We start from the raw sequence: 26,943 nt of genomic DNA on the forward strand, positions 1-26,943 counted from the left end.
ACATGGAAAGTTTTTCCCCTCCGGAGTCAGAGGGCGATTTTAGTCCCCTGGAGGAGGATGAGGGGCCGTTGGCTGGTTATGAGAAGGAGCTTGCTGTGCCTGGGGAGGACCCTTCGGTGGTCCGCATTTTTCACCGCGATGAGTTGGCAGAACTTATTGAGCAGGTGTCATCGACTCTCAAGTTTGAGGCGTCAGCTCCAGTGACAGCCGGGTCGCAGGATCCTTTGGTGAAGGGGATTCGGCAGGTATCTCGCACTTTCCCTATGAACGCGGATCTGAGGGAAATGATTACCCAAGAGTGGCGTTCTCCAGAAGATCAGTGTAAGGTGGCTCGGGCCATGGCTAAGTTGTACCCGCTTCCGCAGGAGGATAGAGATTCCCTCCGGCCTCCAACCGTAGATGCCGTGGTGACGGCTGTGACTAAGGCTACGGCCATTCCGGTGGATGGGGGGGCCGCGTTGCGGGACCCGCAGGACAGGAAATTGGAGACGTTTCTCAAGCGGAGTTTTGATTTGTCTGCGTTGGCGCTGCAGGCGTCGGTTTGTGGAGGCCTGGTGGCCCGGGCTTGTTTCCGCTGGGCGGAGCGGCTGCTGGATAGCCCGCCGGCTGATAGGGCCTCAATGGTTCAAGATTTGGCAAGGTTGGAGATGGGGTCGTCCTTCATGGCTGATGCACTGTATGATTTGTTACGGGCTTCGGCTAAGAACATGACCCTGGCGGTGGCTGCTCGTCGGGCCCTGTGGTTGCGGGGCTGGATGGCTGATGCTGCTTCTAAGGCAAAGCTGTGTTCGCTGCCGTTTAAAGGTTCTTTGCTTTTTGGGAAAGAGTTGGATAAGTTGGTGAGGGGTCTTGGTGATACTAAGGTTCCTCGTCTTCCGGAGCTTCGTCCTAAGGCTGCTAGGGGGTCCGCGGTGCGCGGACGGTTTCAGGAAGCTCGACGATATCGGCCTGGCAGGTCCTCCGGGGGGACTAGGGGTCGTTTTTTCCAAAGAACTCAGTCCTTTCGAGGTGGCCGCCGTGGAGGGCGAGGTTCCTCGTCGGGAACGCCCGGAGCGTCCCGTCCTTCGCAATGATGGTGTGGGGGCCCAACCTCTGGTTCGCGTGGGGGCTCGTTTGCGCTTGTTTTACCAGAGGTGGGTCCAGATCACCTCAGATCAGTGGGTACTGCAGATTGTGCGAGACGGCTACGCGTTAGAGTTCGACGGTCCTCTGCCCGATTTCTTTCTCGTGTCCCCTTGTCATTCCAGGCGCAAGGCGAGAGCAGTGCGAGAGACCTTGACGCGTCTGGTCGAGTTAGGAGCAGTAGTTCCGGTTCCTCCAGGAGAGCGAGGTACGGGTTGTTATTCCATCTACTTCGTAGTTCCCAAAAAGGAGGATGCTTTTCGGCCCATTTTGGACCTCAAAAAGGTCAATGCGGCTCTGAAGGTTCCTTCCTTTCGAATGGAGACGCTGCGCTCGGTCATTGTAGCGGTTCAGGAAGGAGAGTTTCTGACGTCTTTAGATCTGACGGAGGCTTACTTGCACATCCCAATCCTAGAGGCACACCAGCGTTTTCTTCGCTTTGTGGTGTTGGGGAGACATTTTCAATTTTGTGCTCTGCCGTTCGGCCTGGCGACAGCGCCTCGCACCTTTTCCAAGGTCATGGTAGTGGTGGCGGCAGCGCTGCGTTTGCAGGGCATTTTGGTCCATCCGTACCTAGACGACTGGTTGATTCGAGCCAAATCAAAAGCAGAGAGCGAGGAGGTCACCGGTCGGGTGGTGTCCTTTCTGCAGTCGCTCGGTTGGGTTGTCAATCTGGCCAAGAGTCACCTCGTTCCGTCGCAGTCCCTAGAATATTTGGGAGTCCGATTCGACACGAAGAGAGGCCGTGTGTTTTTGACAGCGCCTCGCATCTCCAAGCTACAGTCTCAGATCCGGCAGCTCCGAGCTCAGAGGGCGCCGTCGGCGCGGGAGTATCTTCGGGTGCTGGGTCTGATGGCGGCATCAATAGAGGTGGTACCTTGGGCCAGGGCCCACATGAGACCGTTACAGGTAGCGTTGTTGTCTCGCTGGTCTCCTCAGTTTCAGAGTTTGGAGGAGAGGCTCTCCCTGCCGGAGGTGGCTCGGGGCAGTCTTCGCTGGTGGCTCCTCTCTCCGAATCTAGCGAAGGGCATGCCGTTGGACACGCCAGACTGGGTGGTGCTGACCACGGATGCGAGTCTGTCAGGATGGGGGGCGCATTGTCTGGGTCAGGTGGCCCAAGGGCGTTGGACGTTGGAGGAGGCAAGTTGGTCCATCAATCGCCTGGAGACGCGAGCTATTCGGTTGGCTCTTCGGGCCTTTCAGAGTCTTCTGGACGGCAAGGCAGTCAGGGTTCTTTCAGACAATGCCACGGCCGTCGCTTATGTAAATCGACAGGGGGGAACAAAGAGTCCCGGGTTAGCGGTAGAGGCGACGGAGTTGCTGTCATGGGCAGAAGTTCATCTGCAGAGTCTGTCAGCGGGACACGTGGCAGGGGTGGACAACGTGAGTGCAGATTATCTGAGCAGGCATACGTTGGATCCCGGAGAGTGGGCTCTCCATCCCTCCGTGTTCGAGCAGATAGTGTTGCAGTGGGGTCGGCCAGTGTTGGATCTTATGGCGTCGGCCGACAATGCGCAGGTCCCTCGGTTCTTCAGTCGTCGAAGGGATGCTCGAGCCGAGGGCATCGACGCGTTGGTGCTTCCGTGGCCACCTCAGCAGCTGCTCTACGTGTTCCCGCCGTGGCCGCTGGTGGGCCGCGTGGTACAGCGGATCGGTCGTCACTCGGGGTTAGTGGTTCTGATAGCGCCCAATTGGCCCCGGCGTCCGTGGTACGGAGATCTGATGCGGTTACTGGTGCAGGATCCGATTCCTTTGGGGCCTCGGGTGCGACTGGTTCAGGGGCCGATAGAGATGGCAGATCCCTCTCCGTTCTTGCTTACGGCTTGGCTCTTGAGAGGCACCGGTTGAGAAAGAAAGGGTTTTCACCCAGAGTGGTTGATACGATGTTGCGGTCTCGCAAGAGGTCTACTTCTTTGGCGTATGTGAGAGTGTGGCGCACCTTCGAGAACTGGTGTCAAGAGCGGGCTTATGTCCCTTTGCGTGCTTCGGTGGTGGAAGTTTTGGATTTTCTGCAGGATGGCTTGGAGAGGGGACTGTCGCTCTCTTCCCTGAAAGTGCAGGTTGCTGCCTTGTCTTGTTTTAGAGGTAAGATTCGGGGAGTTTCCTTGGCGGCTTCTCCTGATGTGGGGCGGTTCCTGAAGGCAGTGAAGTTGATTCGGCCGCCTCGTCGTCCGTTGGTTCCGCCTTGGGATTTAAATTTGGTTCTGGAGGCGTTGGTGGCACCTCCGTTTGAACCCGTGGCATCCATTACACGTAAGGATCTTACTTTGAAGGCGTTTTTTTCTGGTGGCCATTTCTTCGGCGCGTAGGATTTCAGAGCTTCAGGCTCTGTCTTGCAGGGAGCCTTTTCTGTCATTTGCTAAGGAGAAAGTGACTTTACGGACGGTTCCTTCCTTTGTGCCTAAGGTGGTGTCGGCTTTTCATGTCAACCAGGTGATTTCCTTGCCTGTGTTGGGGGATCGCGCTGGGGACCTTACGCAACGTCGGCTGGCTAAGTTGGATGTACGGCGCGTTTTACGGTCGTATTTGCGCAGAACGCAGGATTTTCGAGCATCGGATAGGTTGTTTGTGTTGTTTGGAGGTCCCAAAAAAGGGGCAGCAGCTTCCAAGGCTACTCTGGCTAGGTGGTTGAAGGAGACCATTGCGTCGGCGTACTTGTTGAAATGCCGTGCCGTGCCCTCGGTGCTTAAGGCTCATTCTACTCGGGGGGTAGCTGCTTCTTGGGCGGAAAGTAGTTTTATTCCTCCGCAGGATATTTGTAAGGCAGCGGCGTGGTCTTCCATCCATTCCTTTGTGAAGCATTACAGACTTGATGTTCAGGCAAAAGAGGATGCTCGGTTTGGAGCGGCTGTGTTGTCTTCTGCTTTTCGAGGGTCCCACCCTTAAGTTTCTACTGCTTTGGTACTTCCCAAGCGTCTTGACCGGTCTGGAGGGTTGAAGAGGAAGGTGAATTAGGCCTTACCTGCTAATTTTCTTTCCTCTAGACCTCCAGACCGTCAAGAGCCCGCCCTGTGTATTATCAGAAGTGATTTTGAGCCGTGTTCTGCTATGACTATTCTTTCAAGTTTAGTGTGGTCGGAGAGAATTTCTTTGACTCTAAAACAGTACAGAGCGGGACGTTTGGACGTTCCGTCTGTGGAAGCACACTGTTGGTGTTTGACTATTGGTTTTCCAGGTACAGGGGTTTTGTTTCTCGTTTTCAGGTTTTTGGTTTTCTGCTTTGCTAAGCGGATACTGACGTCAGGTGGCTAGGCACAGGTTATATGTACATAGTTTGAAGTTAGTGTTCTCAGTCTCCCTCTGCTGGTAGGCGAGCATAACCCAAGCGTCTTGACCGGTCTGGAGGGTCTAGAGGAAAGAAAATTAGCAGGTAAGGCCTAATTTCACCTTCTTTAAACGCATCCTCCAACATGTGTGTTTCTTCTTTTTTTATATGTTAGATTAGTACTTCTTTCTCACTTATATCCCTTTGTTCTAGTAGATCAAAGTGATGGAAAGAGAGATGTTTCATTCATGATTTCATTGCACCATTTTATTGGTTTTTTTTCGTAATAAGTTCTTCCCACATTTGTTTGCTTTCCTTCCTTTCCATGTAGAGGACTGACAGCCAAAATATGCTCTGCAGACAGCATTGGCTAATAATTGAAGTAAACAGCTTGCGTGGCAGAACTAATTTCAAAGCAGACAGGAAAATAGGTATCTGTTCCTGCCTCAGAAAGCTTAAACTGTACAGGGAATCAAAATGACATTCTCGGGTTTTACAGCTTAGCCCTCTAACCATCATGCAGTGCTACTGGTCCTTATGGGAAGGTTCTAGTGAAATTGCAAAACAGAAACCGCTCTGGCACTCTTGAAACCTGCAGCTTTCTGAGTGAAAATCATACTTTTCTTATTTTGTAATCCTTAAATGCACTCATTAACACATTTAAAAAAAATGTTTTAGAGAGCTTTATTGATATCCCAAGCAAAGTACAATTTCATAAGAAAGAATTGCAAACTAATTACGATAACGCAAAGAGAACAATGTAAACATGGGATTAAACTAGATATAACCTAAGCAAATCTAATCAAAAATGTAATCATTTAAACAAGTTTTAAATCAGGGTTTTAATAGCCCCTCCCCCTGCCCTCCCACCCAAGAAGGAACCAGGTATCAAGGTTCAAGAGTCTGTCCATGAATGCTGATACAAGCCGAAAAAAGGGAAAATATTCAGTTGTCAAAATAATCCCCCTCCCCCCCCAAACAATTAATGGGAACACTTTAACAGAAATGGCCGTTTTTAATTGTTACCTTTTCTTTGCATGAAAGTAGCACCTGGCTAATCATTCTAAAATATCCCGGTGTTTACCTACATTAAAATGCAGCATTAAGTTAATTATGCATCAGTGCCGTCTGTAGGGCAAAATTATCAAAGCCTCCTGTATGAATACAAGTAGCAAATACATGGTAATGCCTGCAGTGCTTTCTCTTTTCAAGTCGATTTTTATCTTCCTTCATTCAGAGGCCTCTAAAATTTAATCCAGGCCACCTGTTAAATTGCCAGGCAATAAATCTTAAAAAGCAAACCTGCTCGGGCTGCCTGCCGAAGACATCCTGGGATGTTATTTTGAAGAGCTGCTTTTGTAATGAGAAAACAGTTCAGGTGTGTACAGAGTCAGAGACCATTAAACAAGGCCAGGTAATAAACTAGGACCCCCCTCCCCCCCACTGTCAACATAAAAATACATCCGAACTGTGTTATTGAAAGAGGCCAATAAAAGCGCATGGAGGGTGCTGTAAAATGCTAAACCCCTGACCTATCTTTCAAGTGAAGGAAACCGGCAGCATCAGTTAAGCACATAAGAATTATCTAATAGCTTGAACAGATCTACAGTGACCGTTCCCTGTCATTAAGATCCTTCGACATCAAACAAATAATAGGTAATAAACCTAAATGTCACTGTTTGATGAAGTGGGCTAATCTATTAAATCAGGAATCGGTTAGGCTAAATGGTTTTACTAGCAGAGGAAGCACCTGCTTGGCACTGATAAGCTAGTCTGTGTACCCTAAAGAGCCAATGAAAAGGAAGAGCGGCAGCACATTTTCCAGAGAGCAGCGTTGGCCCAGCATCGTACATAAGAAAAGTACATAAGTAATGCCACACTGGGAAAAGACCAAGGGTCCATCGAGCCCAGCATCCTGTCCACGACAGCGGCCAATCCAGGCCAAGGGCACCTGGCGAGCTTCCCAAACGTACAAACATTCTATACAATCAAGCCATTGTGACATCACTAATGAGGTTAGCTCTTATTGGTGGAATGAGCCACTATGACATCACAATAGGTTAAACCACTGCTCTATGTAATAAAAGTGAGCCAAGTAGAGGACATAAGTACATAAGTAATGCCACACTGGGAAAAGACCAAGGGTCCATCGAGCCCAGCATCCTGTCCACGACAGCGGCCAATCCAGGCCAAGGGCACCTGGCAAGCTTTCCAAACGTACAAACATTCTATACATGTGGAATTGTGGATTTTTCCCAAGTCCATTTAGTAGTGGTTTATGGACATGTCCTTTAGGAAACCATCTAACCCCTTTTTAAACTCTGCTAAGCTAACCGCCTTCACCACTTTCTCTGGCAACGAATTCCAGAGTTTAATTATACGTTGGGTGAAGAAAAATTTTCTCCGATTTGTTTTAAATTTACTACACTGTAGTTTCATCGCATGCCCCCTAGTCCTAGTATTTTTGGAAAGCGTGAACAGACGCTTCTTGTTTCCTTATCGAGTAAGAGTCGAAAAAGTCCAAACCAAATAACTGCGGAGTTTCAAAATATGAAAGAAATTTGATTAGAAATGTTCTAAAGCTATAGTTTTCCCTCTTAAAATGTGAAGATTTTTTTTTTTTTATTAAGCTTTGGTTTGAAGCATTGAGCACTTGCTGGGTTATGCCAGTTTATTTGAGGCAGCAATAGAGATCATTTTTCTGGGTATAGTGCTATCCGTTCGCTGTAGATCCCTTAGCACCCGAAGAAACAAACATCCAGCCAGTCCTGAGGTGGGTAGTGTAGAGGGGCATAATCGAAAGGGGTGCCCAAGTTTTCCTGAGGACGTCCTCGCAGGACGTCCCGGCGAAGGGGCGGGGAAACCCGTATTATCAAAACAAGATGGGCGTCCATCTTTCGTTTCGATAATACGGTCGGGGATGCCCAAATCTTGACATTTAGGTCGTCCCTAGAGATGGTCGTCCTTAGACTTGGTCGTTTCTGATTATCGGCGATAATGGAAACTAAGGACGTCTATCTCAGAAACGACCAAATGCAAGCCCTTTGGTCATGGGAGGAGCCAGCATTCGTAGTGCACTGGTCCCCCTCACATGCCAGGACACCAACCGGGCACCCTAGGGGGCACTGCAGTGGACTTCAGAAAAAGCTCCCAGGTACAAAGCTCCCTTACTTTGTGTGCTGAGCCCCCCAAAACCCACTACCCACAACTGTACACCACTACCATAGCCCTTACAGGTGAAGGGGGGCAGCTACATGTGGGTACAGTGGGTTTGTGGTGGGTTTTGGAGGGCTCATATTTACCACCACAAGTGTAACAGGTGGGGGGGGGGGGGATGGGCCTGGATCCGCCTGCCTGAAGTGCACTGCACCCACTAAAACTGCTCCAGGGACCTGCATAGTGCTGCAATGGACCTGAGTATGACATTTGAGGCTGGCATAGAGGCTCGCACAAAAGATTTTTAAACTATTTTTTTTGAGGGTGGGAGGGGGTTAGTGACCACTAGGGGAGTAAGAGGAGGTCATCCCCGATTCCCTCCGGTGGTCATCTGGTCAGTTTGGGCACCTTTTCGTTGCTTGGTCGTAACAAAAAAAGGACCAAGTAAAGTCGTCCAAGTGCTCATCAGGGACGCCCTTTTTTTTCGATTATGGGTCGAGGATGTCCATGTGTTAGGCACGCCCAAGTCCTACCTTCGCTACGCCTCCGACACGCCCCCGTGAACTTTGGTCATTCCCGTGACGGAAAGCAGTTGGGGACACCCAAAATCGGCTTTCGATTATGCCGAATTTGTGTCGAGATGGCCGTCCTTCTCTTTCGAAAATAAGCCTGATAGCCTGTCTTGAGAATTGTGTGACAGCTTCTAGAATGAAGAAGATGCTTGGAATGAGACATAATGTGCTGACCGTCACACAAAGGGTTAGAAATACACAAAGGGGTGGAAGAGGGTAAAGGTGAATATAACTGTAGGAGCTGATTGTGTACAATGATTTAATTGGCAGATATACCTGCGTCAGGGGTCTGAAAGATCCTTTTTAAAGGTAGCAAAGCCCAGCAGTATGGGTTAAGGATATTTGGGTGGAGACTCTACCTGCTCAGCAAACTGTCTGAGGGGGTCTCCCCATAGTCTTTCCACTCAGCAGATTCTGAGGTGAGTGGCCTTGCTGGCCTCCCACTTAGTCACCTCTCCCCTCTCCAGTCGGTTCAAAACTCTGCTGCCCGTCTCATCTTCCGCCAGGTTCGCTTTACTCATACTACCCCTCTCCTCAAGACCCTTCACTGGCTCCCTATCCGTTTTCGCATCCTGTTCAAACTTCTTCTACTAACCTATAAATGTACTCACTCTGCTGCTCCCCAGTATCTCTCCACACTCGTCCTTCCCTACACCCCTTCCCGTGCACTCCGCTCCATGGATAAATCCTTCTTATCTGTTCCCTTCTCCACTACTGCCAACTCCAGACTTCGCGCCTTCTGTCTCGCTGCACCCTACGCCTGGAATAAACTTCCTGAGCCCCTACGTCTTGCCCCAACCTTGGCCACCTTTAAATCTAGACTGAAAGCCCACCTCTTTAACATTGCTTTTGACTCATAACCATTCGCCTCCACCTACCCTCCTCTCTTCCTTCCCGTTCACATTAATTGATTTGATTTGCTTACTTTATTTATTTTTTGTCTATTAGATTGTAAGCTCTTTGAGCAGGGACTGTCTTTCTTCTATGTTTGTGCAGCGCTGCGTACGCCTTGTAGCGCTATAGAAATGCTAAATAGTAGTAGTAGTAGTAGTTCCCAGTGCAGCCCTCTCACTGATTGGAAGTGTGTTGTGAGGCCTGCCACACGAGAAGTCCCTGCTGTTTCATGCAGGATGGATTCCTTAATTAATGTGTACAACGCTGCATATGTCTAGTAGCACTATAGAAATGATTAGTAGTAGTAGTATTCTGATTACTTACGTACAGATTAATTTTCTGCTGCTTGCTTCAGATTGTTGAAGGGTTGGATACTCGTTTAATATGGAAAAACAAGAAGAAATTCAAGGAAAGGTCATTTAATTCTTTTACAAATTCATTTGGTTTTATAAATCTAATATAAAACAGCAAATTTGCTGTCATTGTTTGAATATCTTGACATTTTTCCCCTTGTTTGAACCTAAGCCTATTTCCCATCAGAGAAATACTTTTCCCAGAGAAATACACATTTGTCAGTGTTTGATAACATTGAATTTTGATATAACAACCTACAGATGTTTTTAGGTGAATTGCATTCCCTGCAGAGAAAGCTTGCCTGGGATAGCAGAACTTTAAATGTTCTTAAACACGTACATAAGGGTGGTAGTTATCAAAGTGAGCTAGCGCACTGATCTACATTATCTGCCTCTTAACACATGTTAAAGGGCTCTATCTAACCTTGGTTGCAGTGCCCCAGTGCAGCATCATTTAGGTTACCCCACACATTGGCGTCTGTTTCCTGTGTCTAAATATAAGCTGAAAAAAAACGTAAAACAATTATATTCAGGCCGCAGAAAACAGACACCAATGTGCCCTATTTGACTGACTGTACATTTGTCCTTTAGATTGTAAGCTCCTTTGAGCAGGGACTGTCCTTCTATGTTAAATTGTACAGCGCTGCGTAACCCTAGTAGCGCTTTAGAAATGTCAAGTAGTAGTAGTATTCTTTGCGTTCAGGTTTTACTAAGCGCTTGCGCACAGGAGCTGAGGTTAATGCGGAACTCTTCTGCGCATGCGCCAAGCACAATCCTCCCGACGAACTCCTTAATGCTGAACGCTATGAGCATATCATTTTCGTTGTTATTCTGCGCTGTTCCAGCAGTATTTTTACGTCACTATTCAGAACAGCACTGGAGTTTGGAGCATCGGGGCCTGAGTTTACAGGCATAACTGTCCTTATTCTATAACTTGGACCTAACTTTGGCCACCTTTTATCGAAGTTGGCGGTAAGTGCCTAATGCACTTTAGTAAAAAGCTCCCTTAATTGTACAGGGCAGTAAATGTCTTTAATATTGATATTATTAATTCGAGTTTTATATATTTTATATTACCGTGTTGTTATTGATATGTTGTAAACGTAAACTGCCTAATACTTATTAAAAGGGGTGGGTACATTAAGCAAATAAATGAGAATAGAATGGAATTTCTACAGTAAGTCTAGACAAAAACTGTTGTTGATTCCTAAACTGTGAATTGTTCTATTAAAATTACAGGTTCATGCACTCCAGAGTGAACTGGAGCAAGAGAAAGGAAGTGCTCAGAAAAAAATTCAGAAGCTAGAAGAAGGCTTGGCGTAAGTTACCAAGTAAATTCTGAGCTGCTAGATTTGGCTTCTCTTTTTACATTCCCCAGCCCAACCTGCACCCCAAAGAAGCCCAAAGACACCCCAAGCTGCCCAGTGGGCTCTCTGAGGAGTGGGAGGGAGGGGGCAACTGTGCAAGAGTGCTTGCTCTGCCTCCTCTCCTCTTCCCACATGCTATTGCGCTCTCTTCCTCACTCCTGGCTTCTCCTCCAGAGCATATCTTCAGCTGATGACCTCATCACACACTTCGCCCTCCTATTGGTCAAATTTGGAGCCAGAATGAGGCTTGAGATGAACCAAGCCTCATTCCGGCTCCAAATTTGACCAGTAGAGTGGCAGTAGAGAGAGCTGGAAGGAAGAACCAGCAGTGGCTGCCCAAAAACAAAACTGGCTCAAAAAGTCACAACCCACGACTGCTGGAAAGTGCCCATGGCCAGCACAAAAAACCCACCCAATTCTGCAGGAAAACCGCGGACTTGGAAACCCTACTTGTGACCCAGAATTAATTAAAAAGCCGTTGTACTAAGATAATGTGGGAGCCTTTACTGCCTCCTATTTAGGAAGCAATAAGATCTCCAGGGTTAACTCTACATTAACCACTTGCTGGTTGACCCTTCCATGCCTATTTCCCTCCCATGACACGCTATCTCCAGAATAAATAGCAAAAAATAATAAAACAAAACACGCAATTAGTGTCAATTTGTGTTTTGCGGTAAGCCATTTTTCTTGCGTAAAGGGGCGCTTTCACTAAAGCTTAGCAATGGACTAATGGACTTCAGTGCATTTATTTATTTATTTAGTCACATTTATACCCCACATTTTCCCACATGTTTGCAGGGTCAATGTGGCTCACATTAAACCGAGAAGGCAATCGCCAACCCGGTTATTAATCAATTACAATATATTGTGGTAAACAGAGAGTGTAGAAGAACAAGTTGAAAGGAAGGAAAAGAAAAAGAGTCCAAAACAGTCCATTAATGTATTGCTTTGGAGGACTTTAGGATTTATGTTGGATCCTGGGAATAGGCTTTCTTGAATAAGCTGGTCTTGAGTAATTTCCTAAAGTTAAGATGATTTTGGGTAGTGTTGACCGCTTTTGGTAAAGCATTCCATAATTGGGCGCTGATAAAGGAAAAGGAGGTAGCATAGGTAGATTTATTCTTGAGGCTGTTGCAGGTAGGATAATGGAGGTTTAGAAATGAACGGGATCTTCTTGATGTATTCCTAGAAGGAAGGTTGAGTAGGTTAATCATGTATCCTGGGACTTCTCCGTAAAGAATTTTGTGGACTAGGGCACAAATTTTGAAGTTAATTCTTTCCTTTATTGGGAGCCAGTGTAATTTTTCTCGAAGGGGCTTAGAATTTTCAAATTTGGATTTACCAAAAATGAATCTGGCGGCTGTATTTTGGGCAGTCTGAAGTCTCTTGTTCTTTGCATCCAGCATATATTCCATTACAGTAGTCTAGGTGACTTAATACCATTGATTGAACTAGGTGTCGCAAAACTTCATTAGCGCTTAATGTGGTTTATTAAAAGAGCCCCTAAATTAACATTACAAACGACAGGCATGGCACAAAAAAAGGGCGTGGCTAAAATAGGGTCATTTACATACCCAGCTGCTATTAGATGCGCACCAGCATTCACTCGAGGTTTCAGCAGGCATAAGTCCTCATATCCAAACTTGGGCACAGGAATCCGCATGAAGCGCTATTCTGTAAAGACTGCTCAGTGCTAAGCGACCTTTATAGAATTGGCACTTAGCATGGATCTTAATAACACCTAAGTTTGGGTGCCGTTTCTGAATCCGGCCTTCTGTGTGCATATCTGAAGAAAACGAACATGCCAAAAAACACACTCCAAAATTGGTAGACCAATGAAGTTCCAAAGCAGGGGTATTTATTGGCATCAAATCAACTCTTGACAACTTTCATGTAGTTGTCAAGAGTTGATTTGATGCCAATATGGGCTGTGCAACACATACCAACCTTCATCCCTCCTCCCCCTAGTCTACACCCAAATCAGATCCTTAAATTTCCCACCTCAAAACATCTGCTTCACATGTAGAAACCAATGTGTAACTATTACTGGTGTGTTAGGACTGTCACCACCTGAACCTTGTCAAGTTAAGCCAAAGGTCGGGGAGAGAGTGACAGAGGTGGGGTAAAGGGGGTAATTAGATTGTCCTAATTAGACTGTAAGCTCTGTCGAGCAGGGACTGTCTCTTCATGTTCAAGTGTACAGCGCTGCGTACGTCTAGTAGCGCTATAGAAATGATAAGTAGTAGTAGTAGTCTTTGGGATTCCGGAATCTTGCTACTCTTTGAGATTCTGCACGGAATCTTGCTACCCTTTGTCCTTATCCCTTATTTGTCCTGTTTGTCTGTCCTAATTAGATTGTAATCTCTGTCGAGCAGGGACTGTCTCTTCATGTTCAAGTGTACAGTGCTGCGTACGTCTAGTAGCGCTATAGAAATGATAAGTAGTAGTAGTAGTAATAATTAACCCTGTGTTGGAACTTCATTGGTCTACCCCCTTTTCAGTGTGTTTTTTTTTTTGTATTGGTTGGTGTACCTGGAGGTGCCTTCTGCTTTCTGCTGAAAACAAGAATGCCAATATTGTTCTGTGCATAGATAAGGTAAGGGTAAATAGTTATGGACTTGATTTACCGCCTTTCTGAGGTACAATCAAAGTGATTTTCATATTCAATGCAGGTACTTTCTCTGTCTCTACTGGGCTCACAATCTGTGGAGGGTTAGGTGACTTGCTCAGGGTCAGAAGGAACTGCAGTGGGAAATGAACCCAGCTCCGCTGGTTCTGAGGCTGCTGTATTAACCAATAGGCTACTCCTCCATTTCTCCACTCCATATTAGTCTTTGAAAAATGTATGTGCAGGATTTTTTTGCAAGGTGAATATTTATGCACAGAACAGCATTCTGGTTCTAATACTTTTGTTAGTGAAGCTGCCCTTACTACCGAACTTTTGTGCACATTTTTGTTCACACCTTTTCTGTAGTAGCTCAAGATGAGATACATTCAGGTACACTGGGTATTTCTCTGTCCCTAGAAGGCTCACAGTCTGTTTGTGCCTGAGGCAATGGAAGGGTAGGTGACTTGCCCAAGGTCACAAGGAGCAGCAGTGGGATTTGAACTGGTCACCTCTGGATGTCAAGACAGGTGCTCTAACCACTAGGCCACTCCTCCACATATGCTAAGTAGGCTTTCACCAATTGGTGTGCAACTTCTGCTTGCATTGAATTTGCATCCCATTAGCTTACTGCATCGCTGTGGAATATTTTCTCATTATTCTCCCTGTAGAAGCCGCATGCTCAGGCATTGGTGAGCAGCTGTATTGCGTGGCTTTCTGTATCGACCCTAAAGAGCTTTACAAAGAGTTTAGAATGCAGCTGCATGGCTTTTAACTGGATTGAGGAATTTAGATCATATTAAAACAGTCTTTTTTTTTATTATTTATAATTATTCAATTATACATTTATGCAATATACATAAATCACACATGCCACAAAATCAAATATTTGGAAATACTTATCAAAAGAAAAAAAAAAGCTAAAATTTAGTCCACATTGTATGAATCCAAGAACAGGAAAATGTATCTAAGATCAAATAATACAAAAACAAATTATTTCATATAATCAAGTAGACAAAGCCAAGAATGTCACTAGCCGGGTTTAACGCTACGCAAACAAGAGCTACGGCAGCTGTTCTTTTGTTAAAATAAATTCTTTTAACTTCTCCGGGTCAAAATAGATAGAATTCACAGAGTTCAAAGAAATGCAACACTTACAGGGGAACCTTAACAAAAAGGTCCCCCCTATACGCAATACTCTCTCTTTTAGTAGCAAAAATTGCTTTCTTTTTCTTTGAGTTTCTCGTGCAAAATCTGGGTCATATTAAAACAGTCTTATGTACCTTACATTGGCATGCTGTGATAATAAAGTGCCTTGGTATCTGAATAAAGTCTTGAGGATTTATAAATTCTGGAGATCGCACCTTCAAAAACATATGAACAGGATGGAGTCGGTCCAGAGAACGGCTACTAAAATGGTCTGCTTCATAAAGCATATGGGGTCAGACTTAAAGATCTCAGTGTGTCTACTTTGGAAGAAAGGTGAGAGAGGGGAGATATGATAGAGACATTTCAGTGCCTATGAGGTATAAATGCACAGGAGGTGAATCTCTTTCAATTGAAAGGAAGCTCTGGAACGTGAAAGCATAGGATGAAGAAGGTGAAAGGGGATACGCTCAGAAGTACCCTGAGGCAATACTGTTTATTTATTAGGTCTGCCTCTTCTGTTTGGGCAGCAGCGGGCATGGGCTTTCTACTAACCTGGAAAGAACTGCATATCCCCTCTAAATACTTAATTACTCTAACCTTGTATCTGCTCTGTCAGATTTACAGTCTAGGCAGTAGCAAATTCAGTAATTAGGAGGAAACCCAGTATTCAAAAGATATAATAAGATAGTTTATTAGCAAAAGCATCTTACCCAAAGATAGTACGGGCAGTTCAGACATTCACATGGTAGAACAACACTTCTCGACTGATGACATGTGCCTTCAAAGGTTGCTGGCTTCACTCTTCTCCTCCGAAAAACACTGCTTAGGTAGCAGACCTTTTATACAATTTTGGTCCTATAGATCCCTATGAGCATTTCACTTTCCCACCTGCACTTTCGTCATAATTGGCACATATATCCAATTATGCCCAAGTTCTACCTTTTCTTATCTTTCATCCAATTAGGACCCAGTTTCAACCTTAGCAAGTTTGCTTATCTCTTATCCAATCATGACCAAGTCTCAGTTTTCTTGTCTCTTATCCAATTATAGAAAGCCTGAACCTGTTTTTCACTGCATTCAATTTGTGACACTCTTTGTCTGGTTTCTCCTCAGAGGCCTGTCTGATATGGGTAACCCTACAGCATAGCCCTCTGAGTCATTGAAACACGGAAGCCCCTCCACCACTTACAAGGTGGTGTCTCTTCAGAGGGGATGCATTCAATTTGTGACAATTATTTACAATACTTCTTCACAGAAAGGGTGGTGAATTCGTGAAACTGCTGTTACAAGAAATTATTTATTTTGGGGAAAATAGCTCGAGAGCACTCGCTACTGTTTATAATTTAAGAGCAGGTGCTGTATTTATAAGTTTTAGGATATTAATTTCTCCACCAATCACCAAAGGTGATAATTGCAATAAATTAAATAGATTAAGTATATATAAAAGATACCATATACTCAGAACACAAAGAGACCGTATTTTTAGCTTCAAAAAGGTTGATTTAATATACAATTGCACACGAGAGGTAGGTTTTAAGAGATCTTTACAGATAATCTGTGCTTAAGTAAGGCAAAGTAGCAGGTCTAGATCAAAAGTTATGTTACTTACAAGTCCTTGTTACAAGCATGCTTGTGGTCCAGCTGATTGATGAGCACATGTTTCAGGAGCAAGGCATCAGCGGACCCCAAAGAGAGCAGCAGGTCCCAAGAGGAGGCAGGTTCCAAGAGAGCGAGCTGGGCTGTTTCCAGGCCTTTTATAATGTTAGCAGAGAAGCATGGTGTCCTGGATATTTTGCAAGGCATTATGGTTAATGTAGTCTGTTCACATGACCACATTATAAGTCCTTCCTTTCTGCACATGTCTGAAAGCTGATGGGAGGGGCAGGTATACCTTTGACAAGCAAATGTCCTGTTTATGGTTTCCCCTCTGAAGTCTTTGTCTTCAATGGGCTCTCCAGACTTTAGGTCTCTTGGGTCTTTGGTTTTCAGAGATGTCCTGATGAGCGTCCAGGTACCCACCTTTTGTTCAGTCCTTTTTAGGTGGGAGGGCAGAGAGTTATATATCTCTCTTTTGACTTTAAGTGTTTGTAATTAACTATCCCTGCTATCAGAAGTTCCCAGAAAAAGGAATGGGGAGAGAGGGGCTTGAAATGAAACTATTTTCTCTGCTGCAGTGTCAAATATATAAAAGCTGCACAAATATATTGATGTATATATAATCCGGCAAAATATAATAAACTGATACCATTACACTGCCTCCCGATGGAAATGGTGGAGGCGAAAACAGTGTCTGAATTCAAGAGAGCTTGGGACAAGTGCATAGAATGTCTAAGGGAGTGATAGGGAGAGTGGATGGCATGGATGGTCAGACTGGATATTCATTTTTCTGTGTTTGTACGTAAGCTGTCAAGACCTCTCTGGTCAGAAGGAACACATGTACTGCATGTTCCATCAGTGCAACAATTTTATTTGGTGCAGACATGTTTTACGGACTTTTCTGTAGCTGCCCTGACTGCCAATTCAGTTGAGGCTAATGGAAGCAGTTAAAGAAGTTGTTCTTAATAAATCATTCCTTAAATCACTCAGGTGCATCAAAAACACCTCTCACGACACCTTTCTAGCACCTTGCATCTAATTCATCTAATTTCAGTTTATGTATTTAAAATCAAGTAATGACCTTGCATCTTAATTTTTTTTTGCTACATTTGTACCCCGTGCTTTCCCACTCATGGCAGGCTCAATGTGGCGGGCAATGGAGGGTTAAGTGACTTGCCCAGAGTCACAAGGAGCTGCCTGTGCCTGAAGTGGGAATCCAACTCAGTTCCTCAGTTCCCCAGGACCAAAGTCCGCCACCCTAACCACTAGGCCACTCCTCCACTCCTAATCATTTACTTTCAGCTTAAGTATCTAAGATCATGTAATGACTGCATCATAACAACACTCTGTAAGCCACATTGAGCCTGCAAAAAGGTTGGATAATGTGGGGTACAAATGCAATAAATAATAATAATAATAACAGGCATTTGTACCGTAAGGAAGAGTGGACTGGGAAGTCATGCAACATTATTGCAATAAGGGAGTGGTTTGAGGAAAATTAATTTTACGTGCGGAGGTAAAGCCATGTACTTGTGAAATTTATGTCTTCTGTACTGTTAATATGTTTTTATTGTGAGTGTTGTATTGTTCCTTGCCTAGAGAGATGGACGAGCAGATTGCAAATATTTTTAAATAATAAATTGCACAAGACTCACTGACGCTGCATGATTCAGACGTCAAGATCGGACTTCCTGCCTGAATGGAGGAGCACCCTAGTAGTTAGGTGGGCTAAGAACCAGGGCAGCCGGGGTTCAAATCCCGCTGAGGCTTCTTGTGAACCGAGGCAGATCATGTAACCCTCCGTTGTCTCAGGTACAAATTTAGATTCAAGCCCTCCAAGGACAGGGTGATATCTGATGTACCTGAATATATAACTATCCTTAGACTGCTAAAGGCAGGAGCGAAATCCAGATCCCTTCCCTGCCATAGAGGAGAGGGAGGAGAGAATGGATCAAAGCATAAGGTTCAGGCCAATCATATCAATTCAACCATTCCCTCCCTGCCTCTCCAAATCTTTAGCTCTGTTTCATCTGATCTAAGGCAAGAGGCATGCCAAATATCCTGATGTAATTGTATCCTGTAATACCAGAGTCAAGAGAGAGGCTGGAAAATAGAAGTTTCTTGTAGTAGAGTTAGGTTAGATTTTAATATTTATGGAGTGTGTTAGAATCAAATCTAAAGAGTCCTAGAACTTCTTTAAATTGAGGCCTCCCCCCTTAAAGTTGTTTGTTTGTTTGTTACATTTGTACCCCGCGCTTTCCCACTCTTGGCAGGCTCAATGCGGCTTACATATTGTATACAGGTACTTATTTGTACCTGGGGCAATGGAGGGTTAAGTGACTTGCCCAGAGTCACAAGGAGCTGCCTGTGCCTGAAGTGGGAATCGAACTCAGTTCCTCAGGACCAAAGTCCACCACCCTAACCACTAGGCCACTCCTCCACTGTTGCTACTATTTGAGATTCTACATGGAATGTTGCTATTCCACTAGCAACATTCCATGTAGAAGTCGGCCCTTGCAGATCACCAATGTGGCCGCGCAGGCTTCTGCTTCTGTGAGTCTGTGCAGGACGTCAGACTCACAGAAACACGAGCCTGTGCAGCCTTCTACATGGAATGTTGCTAGTGGAATAGCAACATTCCATGTAGAATCTCCAATAGTAGCAACATTCCATGTAGAATCTCCAATAGTATCTATTTTATTTTTGTTACATTGTACCCTGCGCTTTCCCACTCATGGCAGGCTCAATGCGACTTACATGGGGCAATGGACGGTTAAGTGACTTGCTGCCTGTGCCTGAAGTGGGAATTGAACCCAGTTCCCCAGGACCAAAGTCCACCACCCTAACCACTAGGCCACTCCTATGACTCCATATTTACATAAGCCACTAATGTTCAAAGTTCAAAATTAGAAATCTTTCGGACCAAAAAAATGATGGTGCAGGAGACTGAATTGATGTAAGAGAGTAAGGGACGTTTGATGGGTCAAATTGGGATCTTAGAGGACCTTGCCGATTCTCAGACCCCCATAGTCATTACCCGTTTTAACCTCCATTTAATCCAGACCTTTGCAACAGAAGTTGAGCAGAAGCGGAAACCAGCTATAATTGCTTAGCTATCATTGAAGAATGCTCTATAACAAATTCTGTAAACCTTGCCAAGACATAACATGTCCTGTGTTTGCAGAGAAATGAACAATTTACATTTACCAGATGGAAGTAAAACAAGGTTTGCCTTTTCCTTTTTTGATTATGAGGAATTGTTGAAAGTAGTTCCATATGATTTGGCCACATTTATTTAGTTTTATATCCATTTTAAAGTTCCAGAGAGAGATCTTGCTTTGAAAAGCAGAGGCTAACTTAAAAACAAGACAAGAAATATTTACTAAACACTCAGACAAATGAGAGAGTCGTTTCTCTGGACTAGTACAGGACATTTGTGGTGCTGAATCTCTGCTTTTTTTTATTTTTATTTTTTTACATTTGTACCCCGTGCTTTCCCACTCATGGCAGGCTCAATGCGGCTTACATGGGGCAATGGAGGGTTAAGTGACTTGCCCAGAGTCACAAGGAGCTGCCTGTGCCTGAAGTGGGAATCAAACTCAGTTCCTCAGGACCAAAGTCCACCACCCTAACCACTAGGCCACTCCTCCACTGTTGCTACTATTTGAGATTCTACATGGAATGTTGCTATTCCACTAGCAACATTCCATGTAGAAGTCGGCCCTTGCAGATCACCAATGTGGCCGCGCAGGCTTCTGCTTCTGTGAGTCTGACGTCCTGCAGGACGTCAGACTCACAGAAACAGAAGCCTGCACAGCCTTCTATATGGAATGTTGCTAGTGGAATAGCAACATTCCATGTAGAATCTCCAATAGTAGCAACGTTCCATGTAGAATCCCCAATAGTATCTATTTTATTTTTGTTACATTTGTACCCTGCACTTTCCCACTCATGGCAGGCTCAATGCAGCTTACATGGGGCAATGGAGGGTTAAGTGACTTGCCCAGAGTCACAAGGAGCTGCCTGTGCCTGAAGTGGGAATTGAACTCAGTTCCCCATCAGTTCCCCAAGACCAAAGTCCACCACCCTAACCACTAGGCCACTCCTCCACTGTTGCTACTATTTCAGATTCTACATGGAATGTTGCTATTCCACTAGCAACATTCCATGTAGAAGTCGGCCCTTGCAGATCACCAATGTGGCCGCGCAGGCTTCTGCTTCTGTGAGTCTGACGTCCTGCAGTCATGCAGTCAGACTCACAGAAACAGAAGCCTGCGCAGCCTTCTACATGGAATGTTGCTAGTGGAATAGCAACATTCCATGTAGAATCTCCAATAGTAGCAACAGAATGTCCAGTAGTAGCAACATTCCATGTAAATCTCCAATAGTAGCAACATTCCATGTAGAATCTCCAATAGTATCTATTTTATTTTTGTTACATTTGTACCCCACGCTTTCCCACTCATGGCAGGCTCAACACGGCTTACATGGGGCAATGGAGGGTTAAGTGACTTGCTCAGAGTCACAAGGAGCTGCCTGTGCCTGAAGTGGGAATTGAACTCAGTTCCCCATCAGTTCTCCAAGACCAAAGTCCACCACCCTAACCACTAGGCCACTCCTCCACTGTTGCTACTATTTCAGATTCTACATGGAATGTTGCTATTCCACTAGCAACATTCCATGTAGAAGTCGGCCCTTGCAGATCACCAATGTGGCCGCGCAGGCTTCTGCTTCTGTGAGTCTGACGTCCTGCACGTACGTACGTGCAGGACGTCAGACTCACAGAAACAGAAACCTGCGCAGCCTTCTACATGGAATGTTGCTAGTGGAATAGCAACATTCCATGTAGAATCTCCAATAGTAGCAACATTCCATGTAGAATCTCCAATAGTATCTATTTTATTTTTGTTACATTTGTACCCTGCACTTTCCCACTCATGGCAGGCTCAATGTGGCTTATATGGGGCAATGGAGGGTTAAGTGACTTGCCCAGAGTCACAAGGAGCTGCCTCTGCCTGAAATGGGAATCAAACTCAGTTCCTCAGTTCGCCAGGACCAAAGTCCACCACCCTAACCACTAGGCCACTCCTCCACTGTTGCTACTATTTGACATTCTACTACTACTACTACTTAACATTTCTAAAGCGCTACTAGGGTTACGCAGCGCTGTACAATTTAACTTGGAAGGACAGTCCCTGCTCAAGGAGCTTACAATCTAAAAGACAGGTATTCTACATGGAATGTTGCTATTCCACTAGAAGTCAGCCCTTGCAGATCAGTAATGTGGCCGCGCAGGCTTCTGCTTCTGTGAGTCTGACGTCCTACTTGTACGTGCAGGAGGTCAGACTCACAGAAACAGAAGCCTGCGCAGCCTTCTACATGGAATGTTGCTAGTGAAATAGCAACATTCCATGTAGAATCTCCAATAGTAGCAACATTCCAAGTAGAATCTCCAATAGTAGCAACATTCCATGTAGAATCTCCAATAGTATCTATTTTATTTTTGTTACATTTGTACCCTGCGCTTTCCCACTCATGGCAGGCTCAATGCGGCTTACATGGGGCAATGGAGGGTTAAGTGACTTGCCCAGTCACGAGGAGCTGCCTGTGCCTGAAGTGGGAATCCAACTCAGTTCCTCAGTTCCCCAGGACCAAAGTCCACCACCCTAGCCACTAGGCCACTCCTCCACTCAGTACCAGGCAGGAAAAGAGTACTTTTATTTATTCTGCATTTGGCATATCGATGGCCATTTTAAAGATAGATTCATTAGTAGGGCATGCCATTTCTCACAGGTGTCATTTAAAGCTTATTTACTAAGGATTTCTAACATTTTATGTTGGTAAAGAGCTACTTTCTCCAAGGGCCAAGCAGTATGACCAGTCGCAGATGTGGTTGATATTGTCCAGTGGTGCCGACATCAAGCTTCTTCCAGATATCATCTGGAACAGCTTAAACCAATGGTTCCCAAACCAGGTCCCGGGGGCACCCCAGCCAGTCAGGTTTTCAGGATACCCACAATGAGTATTCATGAGAGAGATTTGCATGCACTGCTTTCACTGTATGCAAATCTATCTAATGAATATTCATTGTGGATATGTTGAAAACCTGACTGGCTGTGGTGTCTCCAAGATCAGGTTTGGGAACCACTGGCTTAAACCATAGGAGCCAGCTCTATGGGTGCCAGTGGGATGCTGAGAACCCCCTGTATTGAGAAAGCTCCTTCACTGTTTTCAGGGAGGGGTAGTTTGTATTGTTTTTGGTACCCCCCAGTCATTTTGAAATGTTGGCATCTATGGCTTAAACAAAATATCTATGTCATAACGGTAAAATACTATTGTAATTCTTACCTAAAATGTAATCAATAGAAATAGAAAATAAAACATGGAAAATAAAATAAGATGATACCTTTTTTATTGGACATAACTTAATACATTTCTTGATTAGTTTCGAAGGTTGCCCTTCTTCCTCAGATCGGAAATAAGCAAATGTGCTAGCTGACAGTGTATATAAGTGAAAACATTCAAGCATTACTATGACAGTCTGACAGGGTGGGGGGATGGGGTGGGTAGGAGGTATGCATGGGGACATCAAAGCATATCAATATCATTGATATTCTAACAGGATGGGTGTGGATAGGTATGTCTCTGTTGATCACCCCACCCCTCACCTATCCACACCCATCCTGTTAGAATATCAATGATATGCTTTGATGTCCCCATGCATACCTCCGACCCACCCCCATCCTCCCACCCTGTCAGACTGTCATAGTAATGCTTGAATCTTTTCACTTATATACACTGTCAGCTAGCACATTTGCTTATTTCCGATCTGACGAAGAAGGGCAACCTTCGAAAGCTAATCAAGAAATGTATTAAGTTATGTCCAATAAAAAAGGTATCATCTTATTTTCTTTTCCATGTTTTATTTTGTTTGATTTCTATTGATTACCTTTAAGAGTGGACTAACACGGCTACCACACCTCTTTACCTAAAATGTAAATTGTAAGCCACTTTGAACCAAACTTTGTTTTTGGATAACAGTGGGATACAAGAATGCATAAATAAAATAAATAAATATCCCAAGCATGCCTGGAACATCCTGCAAAGCCCACTTGCTGTGTGTTTGTCTGAGATAGCTTTTGCATGCATCTCCTGTTTCTTTGCCACAGACCCCTCCCCTCCCCTTTCCATGGACTCATCCTCTTTTTTTTCTCTTGGTCAGGCCTGCCCTGTCACCTTATGCTTCTACTGCTAAGACCCCACTTTAACTGTTAGCTTTCATTAATTGCTACGTTTACATCTAATGCAGCTTAGTAAACAGGGGCTTTTGTCCCACCCAGGCAAAGATGTAGGGGGTAATTTTACAACAGCAATACCTGTGTTGAAAGTCTAAGAAGGAGCCTGTTTTATCACTGCTTTACGGAGGCAACATAAGCACCTAAATTCCTTTATAAAATAGATAACCAGAACTGACCTCTTTAATGTGCAAATTCAAATGCAGAAATTTACACCTGCTACAACGATGGTGTAAATGTATTCAAACCACTGTGTGCACTTAAGTTCTGGAATCACTTCTATTTGCCTGAAAAAACAGCAGTTGGGGGGGGGGGGGGTGAGGGAGGAGAGTGCTCAGAAGAGCAGGTGGGGTCAGCTAAGCAGAAGCACCGCCTTGGGTGAATCTTTTTATAAAGGTGGTTAATAAATCTCAATCAATAAACAAAGAGGTGAACCAGGGTATCAAAAGGCAAATAGAATGTCTTATGTGAGAGGGTATTGAGGAGTGGTTGGGACAAGCCTATGAGCTGAGGAGGGAGCCACGTGATGTGAGGAAACGTGGCTCTGGGGGGGCTTCCTCTCGTGGAAGTTAAACTGGGAACCCAGAGTAGGGAATCTGTCTCTCACTACTACGCCTGCCCTCTGAGGACATACAAGGATGGAAGTTCTCTTTACAGCACTCAAAGGAAATTACCCACATTTACATAGTAACATAGAGGGGAATAATCGAACAGCGCCGGCGAAATAGATTGCCGACGATCTATTTTGACGGCGCCACAAACAGCTGGCTGAACCGTATTATCGAAAAAGGTGGACGGCCATCTTTTCTTTCGATTATATGGTTTGGCCCGGCCAAATGCCAGAGTTCGCCGGGTTTGAGATGGCCAGTTTTGTTTTTCAGCGATAATGGAAACTAAAAGCGGCCATCTCAACCCCGGCTAAATCCAAGGCATTTGCTCGTGGGAGGAGCCAGCATTTGTAGTGCACTGGTCCCCCTGACATGCCAGGACACCAACCGGGCACCCTAGGGGGCACTTCAAAAAATGTTTAAAAAATACAAAAGAAGCTCCCAGGTGCATAGCTCCCTTACCTTGGGTGCTGAGCCCCCCAAACCCACTCCCCACAATTCTACACCATTACCATAGCCCTTATGGGTGAAGGGGGGCACCTACATGTGGGTACAGTGGGTTTTGGGGGGGTTTGGAGGGCTCAACACTTAGCACCACAAGTGTAACAAGTAGGGGGGGGGGGTGGACCTGGGTCTGCCTGCCTGAAGTGCACTGCACCCATTAAAAACTGCTCCAGGGACTTGCATACTGCTGTCAGGGAGCTGGGTATGACATTTGAGGCTGGCATACAGGTTGGCAAAAAAGGTTTTTATTTTTATTTTTTTTAGTGTGGGAGGGGGTTGGTGACCACTGGGGGAGTATGGAGAGGTCATCCCCCATTTCCTCCGGTGGTCATCTGGTGAGTTGGGGCACCTTTTTGAGGCTTGGTTGTGAAAATAAAAGGACCAAGTAAACCCGGCGAAATACTGATTAACGCTGCTTTTTTTTTTCCATTATCCGCGAAAGCCGGCCATCTGGTAGCCACGCCTATGCCTGCCCATGTCCCGCCTTCGCTAAGCCGCCTACACGCCCCCTTGAACTTTTGCTGGTTCGGCGACGGGAAAGCGGCGATGCTGTCAAAAAAAGCAGCTTTCGATTATACCGATTTCGCCCCTTTTGAGAGATCGCCGGCCATCTCCCGATTTATGTCGGAAGATGCCCGGCGATCACTTTCGAAAATAAGCCTGATAGTAACATAGTAGATGACAGCAGAAAAAGACCTGCACGGTCCATCCAGTCTGCCCAACAAGATAAACCCATATGTGCTACTTTTTGTGTATACCTTACCTTGATTTGTATCTGCCATTTTCAGGGCAGAGGCCGTAGAAGTCTTGCCCAGCACTAGCCCTGCGTCCCAACCACCATCCCCGCCTCCCCCCACCGGATCTGCCACCCAATCTCGGCTAAGCTTCTGAGGATCCATTTCTTCCGAACAGGATTCCTTTATGTTTATCCCACGCATGTTTGAATTCCGTTACCGTTTTCATCTCCACCACCTCCCGCGGGAGGGCATTCCAAGTATCCACCACTCTCTCCGTGAAAAAATACTTCCTAACATTTTTCTTGAGTCTGCCCTCCCCCCTCTAAAACCAGAAATATTGCAGCTGAATCACTGAGCAAAAAATAAAGTGTCTTTTCAGGTTTGTTAAATCTATCTGCTACACTAGTCCTGGTTTTCAGATACCTTTTACTTGATGGCTTTCCGGAGCTTCCGTTTACACAGTGCTGCTGCTTTCAAAGTGTGATCTGGGAGCTTCAGGTGGCTGCTGCTAAGTGTACATTCATTAGCGCTTTTACCTAAGTAGTCAAACCTGTTGCGGAATTAATTTTGTTGAGGAAAGCAGCCCCCAGCACAGACTGTCAGAGAGAAAAAAAATGTTCCTTATTTGAGTGTGCATGGAGTGGTTTCTGTTTCTGAAATGCTGGCTTCCAAGTTATCTAGTTGTATCTAAGAGAAATCTTTAATATTTAGAAAACGGTGTTTTTCCTGGAGGGCGTTCTGTAATTGACAATTCTAATCCGTGGCTCATTCAGCCAATGTAGATTTCTCCCTTTCTGGATATATTAGGTTACCTAGATTAAAGTCCGTTTTCATCACTTTCCCTTTTCTTCGCACGTGCTCCTAACGTTATTTAGTCTGAAAAGCAAGCTTGATATGAATGCAGCCTCCAAATTGCATGCGAGACCCTGGCTTTATCATAAGTATTTAAACAGTTATTATAAACTACAGTTGCGGTATTCAAAACATGTATAGATTGTTTGTACGTTTGGGAAGCTCGCCAGGTGCCCTTGGCCTGGATTGGCCGCTGTCGTGGACAGGATGCTGGGCTCGATGGACCCTTGGTCTTTTCCCAGTGTGGCATTACTTATGTACTTATGTACATATTCTAACAGCGTCTGCTGTTGACATCAAAATGAGTAATAGTATTTGAACCAAGGTAATTGCTTAGCAGTCTTGTACTTGTAATTAGTGTGGATGCTGCCACTTGATCCTCACACCAGACACCACCTGCTAATTCACTTTCCTTTCAGGAGTTCGCTGGTGTATCTGCGTAGAAGCAATTGAATGGTAATAGCACAGCATGCACTCTTTTATTAATTAGTTTTATTTTTAGGTCAGTTGCAGTCTTCTGGCACTACCTCTGTTCATTGGAAGCCAACACTGTTCCAGGGTGGCTATAGTCCCGCACTGGTTAACATTATTTGCTTTTGAATTAACACTGAATATGACAAAGACCACTTGGTCCTCTCAGTTTACTCATTTATATCTGCTTGATATAGTGCCACAGATCATGCTCTCCTTTCCCCGTGTTTCTTCTAGAAAGTACATAAGTATTGCCATACTGGGACAGACCAAAGGCCTATCAAGCCTATCATCCTGTTTCTAACAGTGGCCAATTCAGGTCACAAATACCTGGCAAGATCCCAAAAAAGTACAAAACATTTTATTCTCCTTATCCCAGAAATAAGGAGTGGATTTT

At 45.1% G+C, this 26,943-nt stretch overlaps 1 protein-coding gene across 1 annotated transcript in view; it reads left to right on the forward strand.

Moving 5' to 3' along the window:
* The window catches only part of CEP112 (centrosomal protein 112), a 704,958-nt gene that overhangs the window by 189,246 nt on the left and 488,769 nt on the right, over positions 1–26,943 (forward strand). The window contains exon 18 of the mRNA XM_030208453.1: positions 10,602–10,681. Within this exon, the coding sequence (XP_030064313.1) occupies positions 10,602–10,681 (80 nt within the window). The remainder of the gene's footprint in view (positions 1–10,601; positions 10,682–26,943) is intronic.

The sequence above is a fragment of the Microcaecilia unicolor genome, chromosome 6, assembly GCF_901765095.1.
Source record: "Microcaecilia unicolor chromosome 6, aMicUni1.1, whole genome shotgun sequence".
Classification (NCBI taxonomy): domain Eukaryota; kingdom Metazoa; phylum Chordata; class Amphibia; order Gymnophiona; family Siphonopidae; genus Microcaecilia; species Microcaecilia unicolor.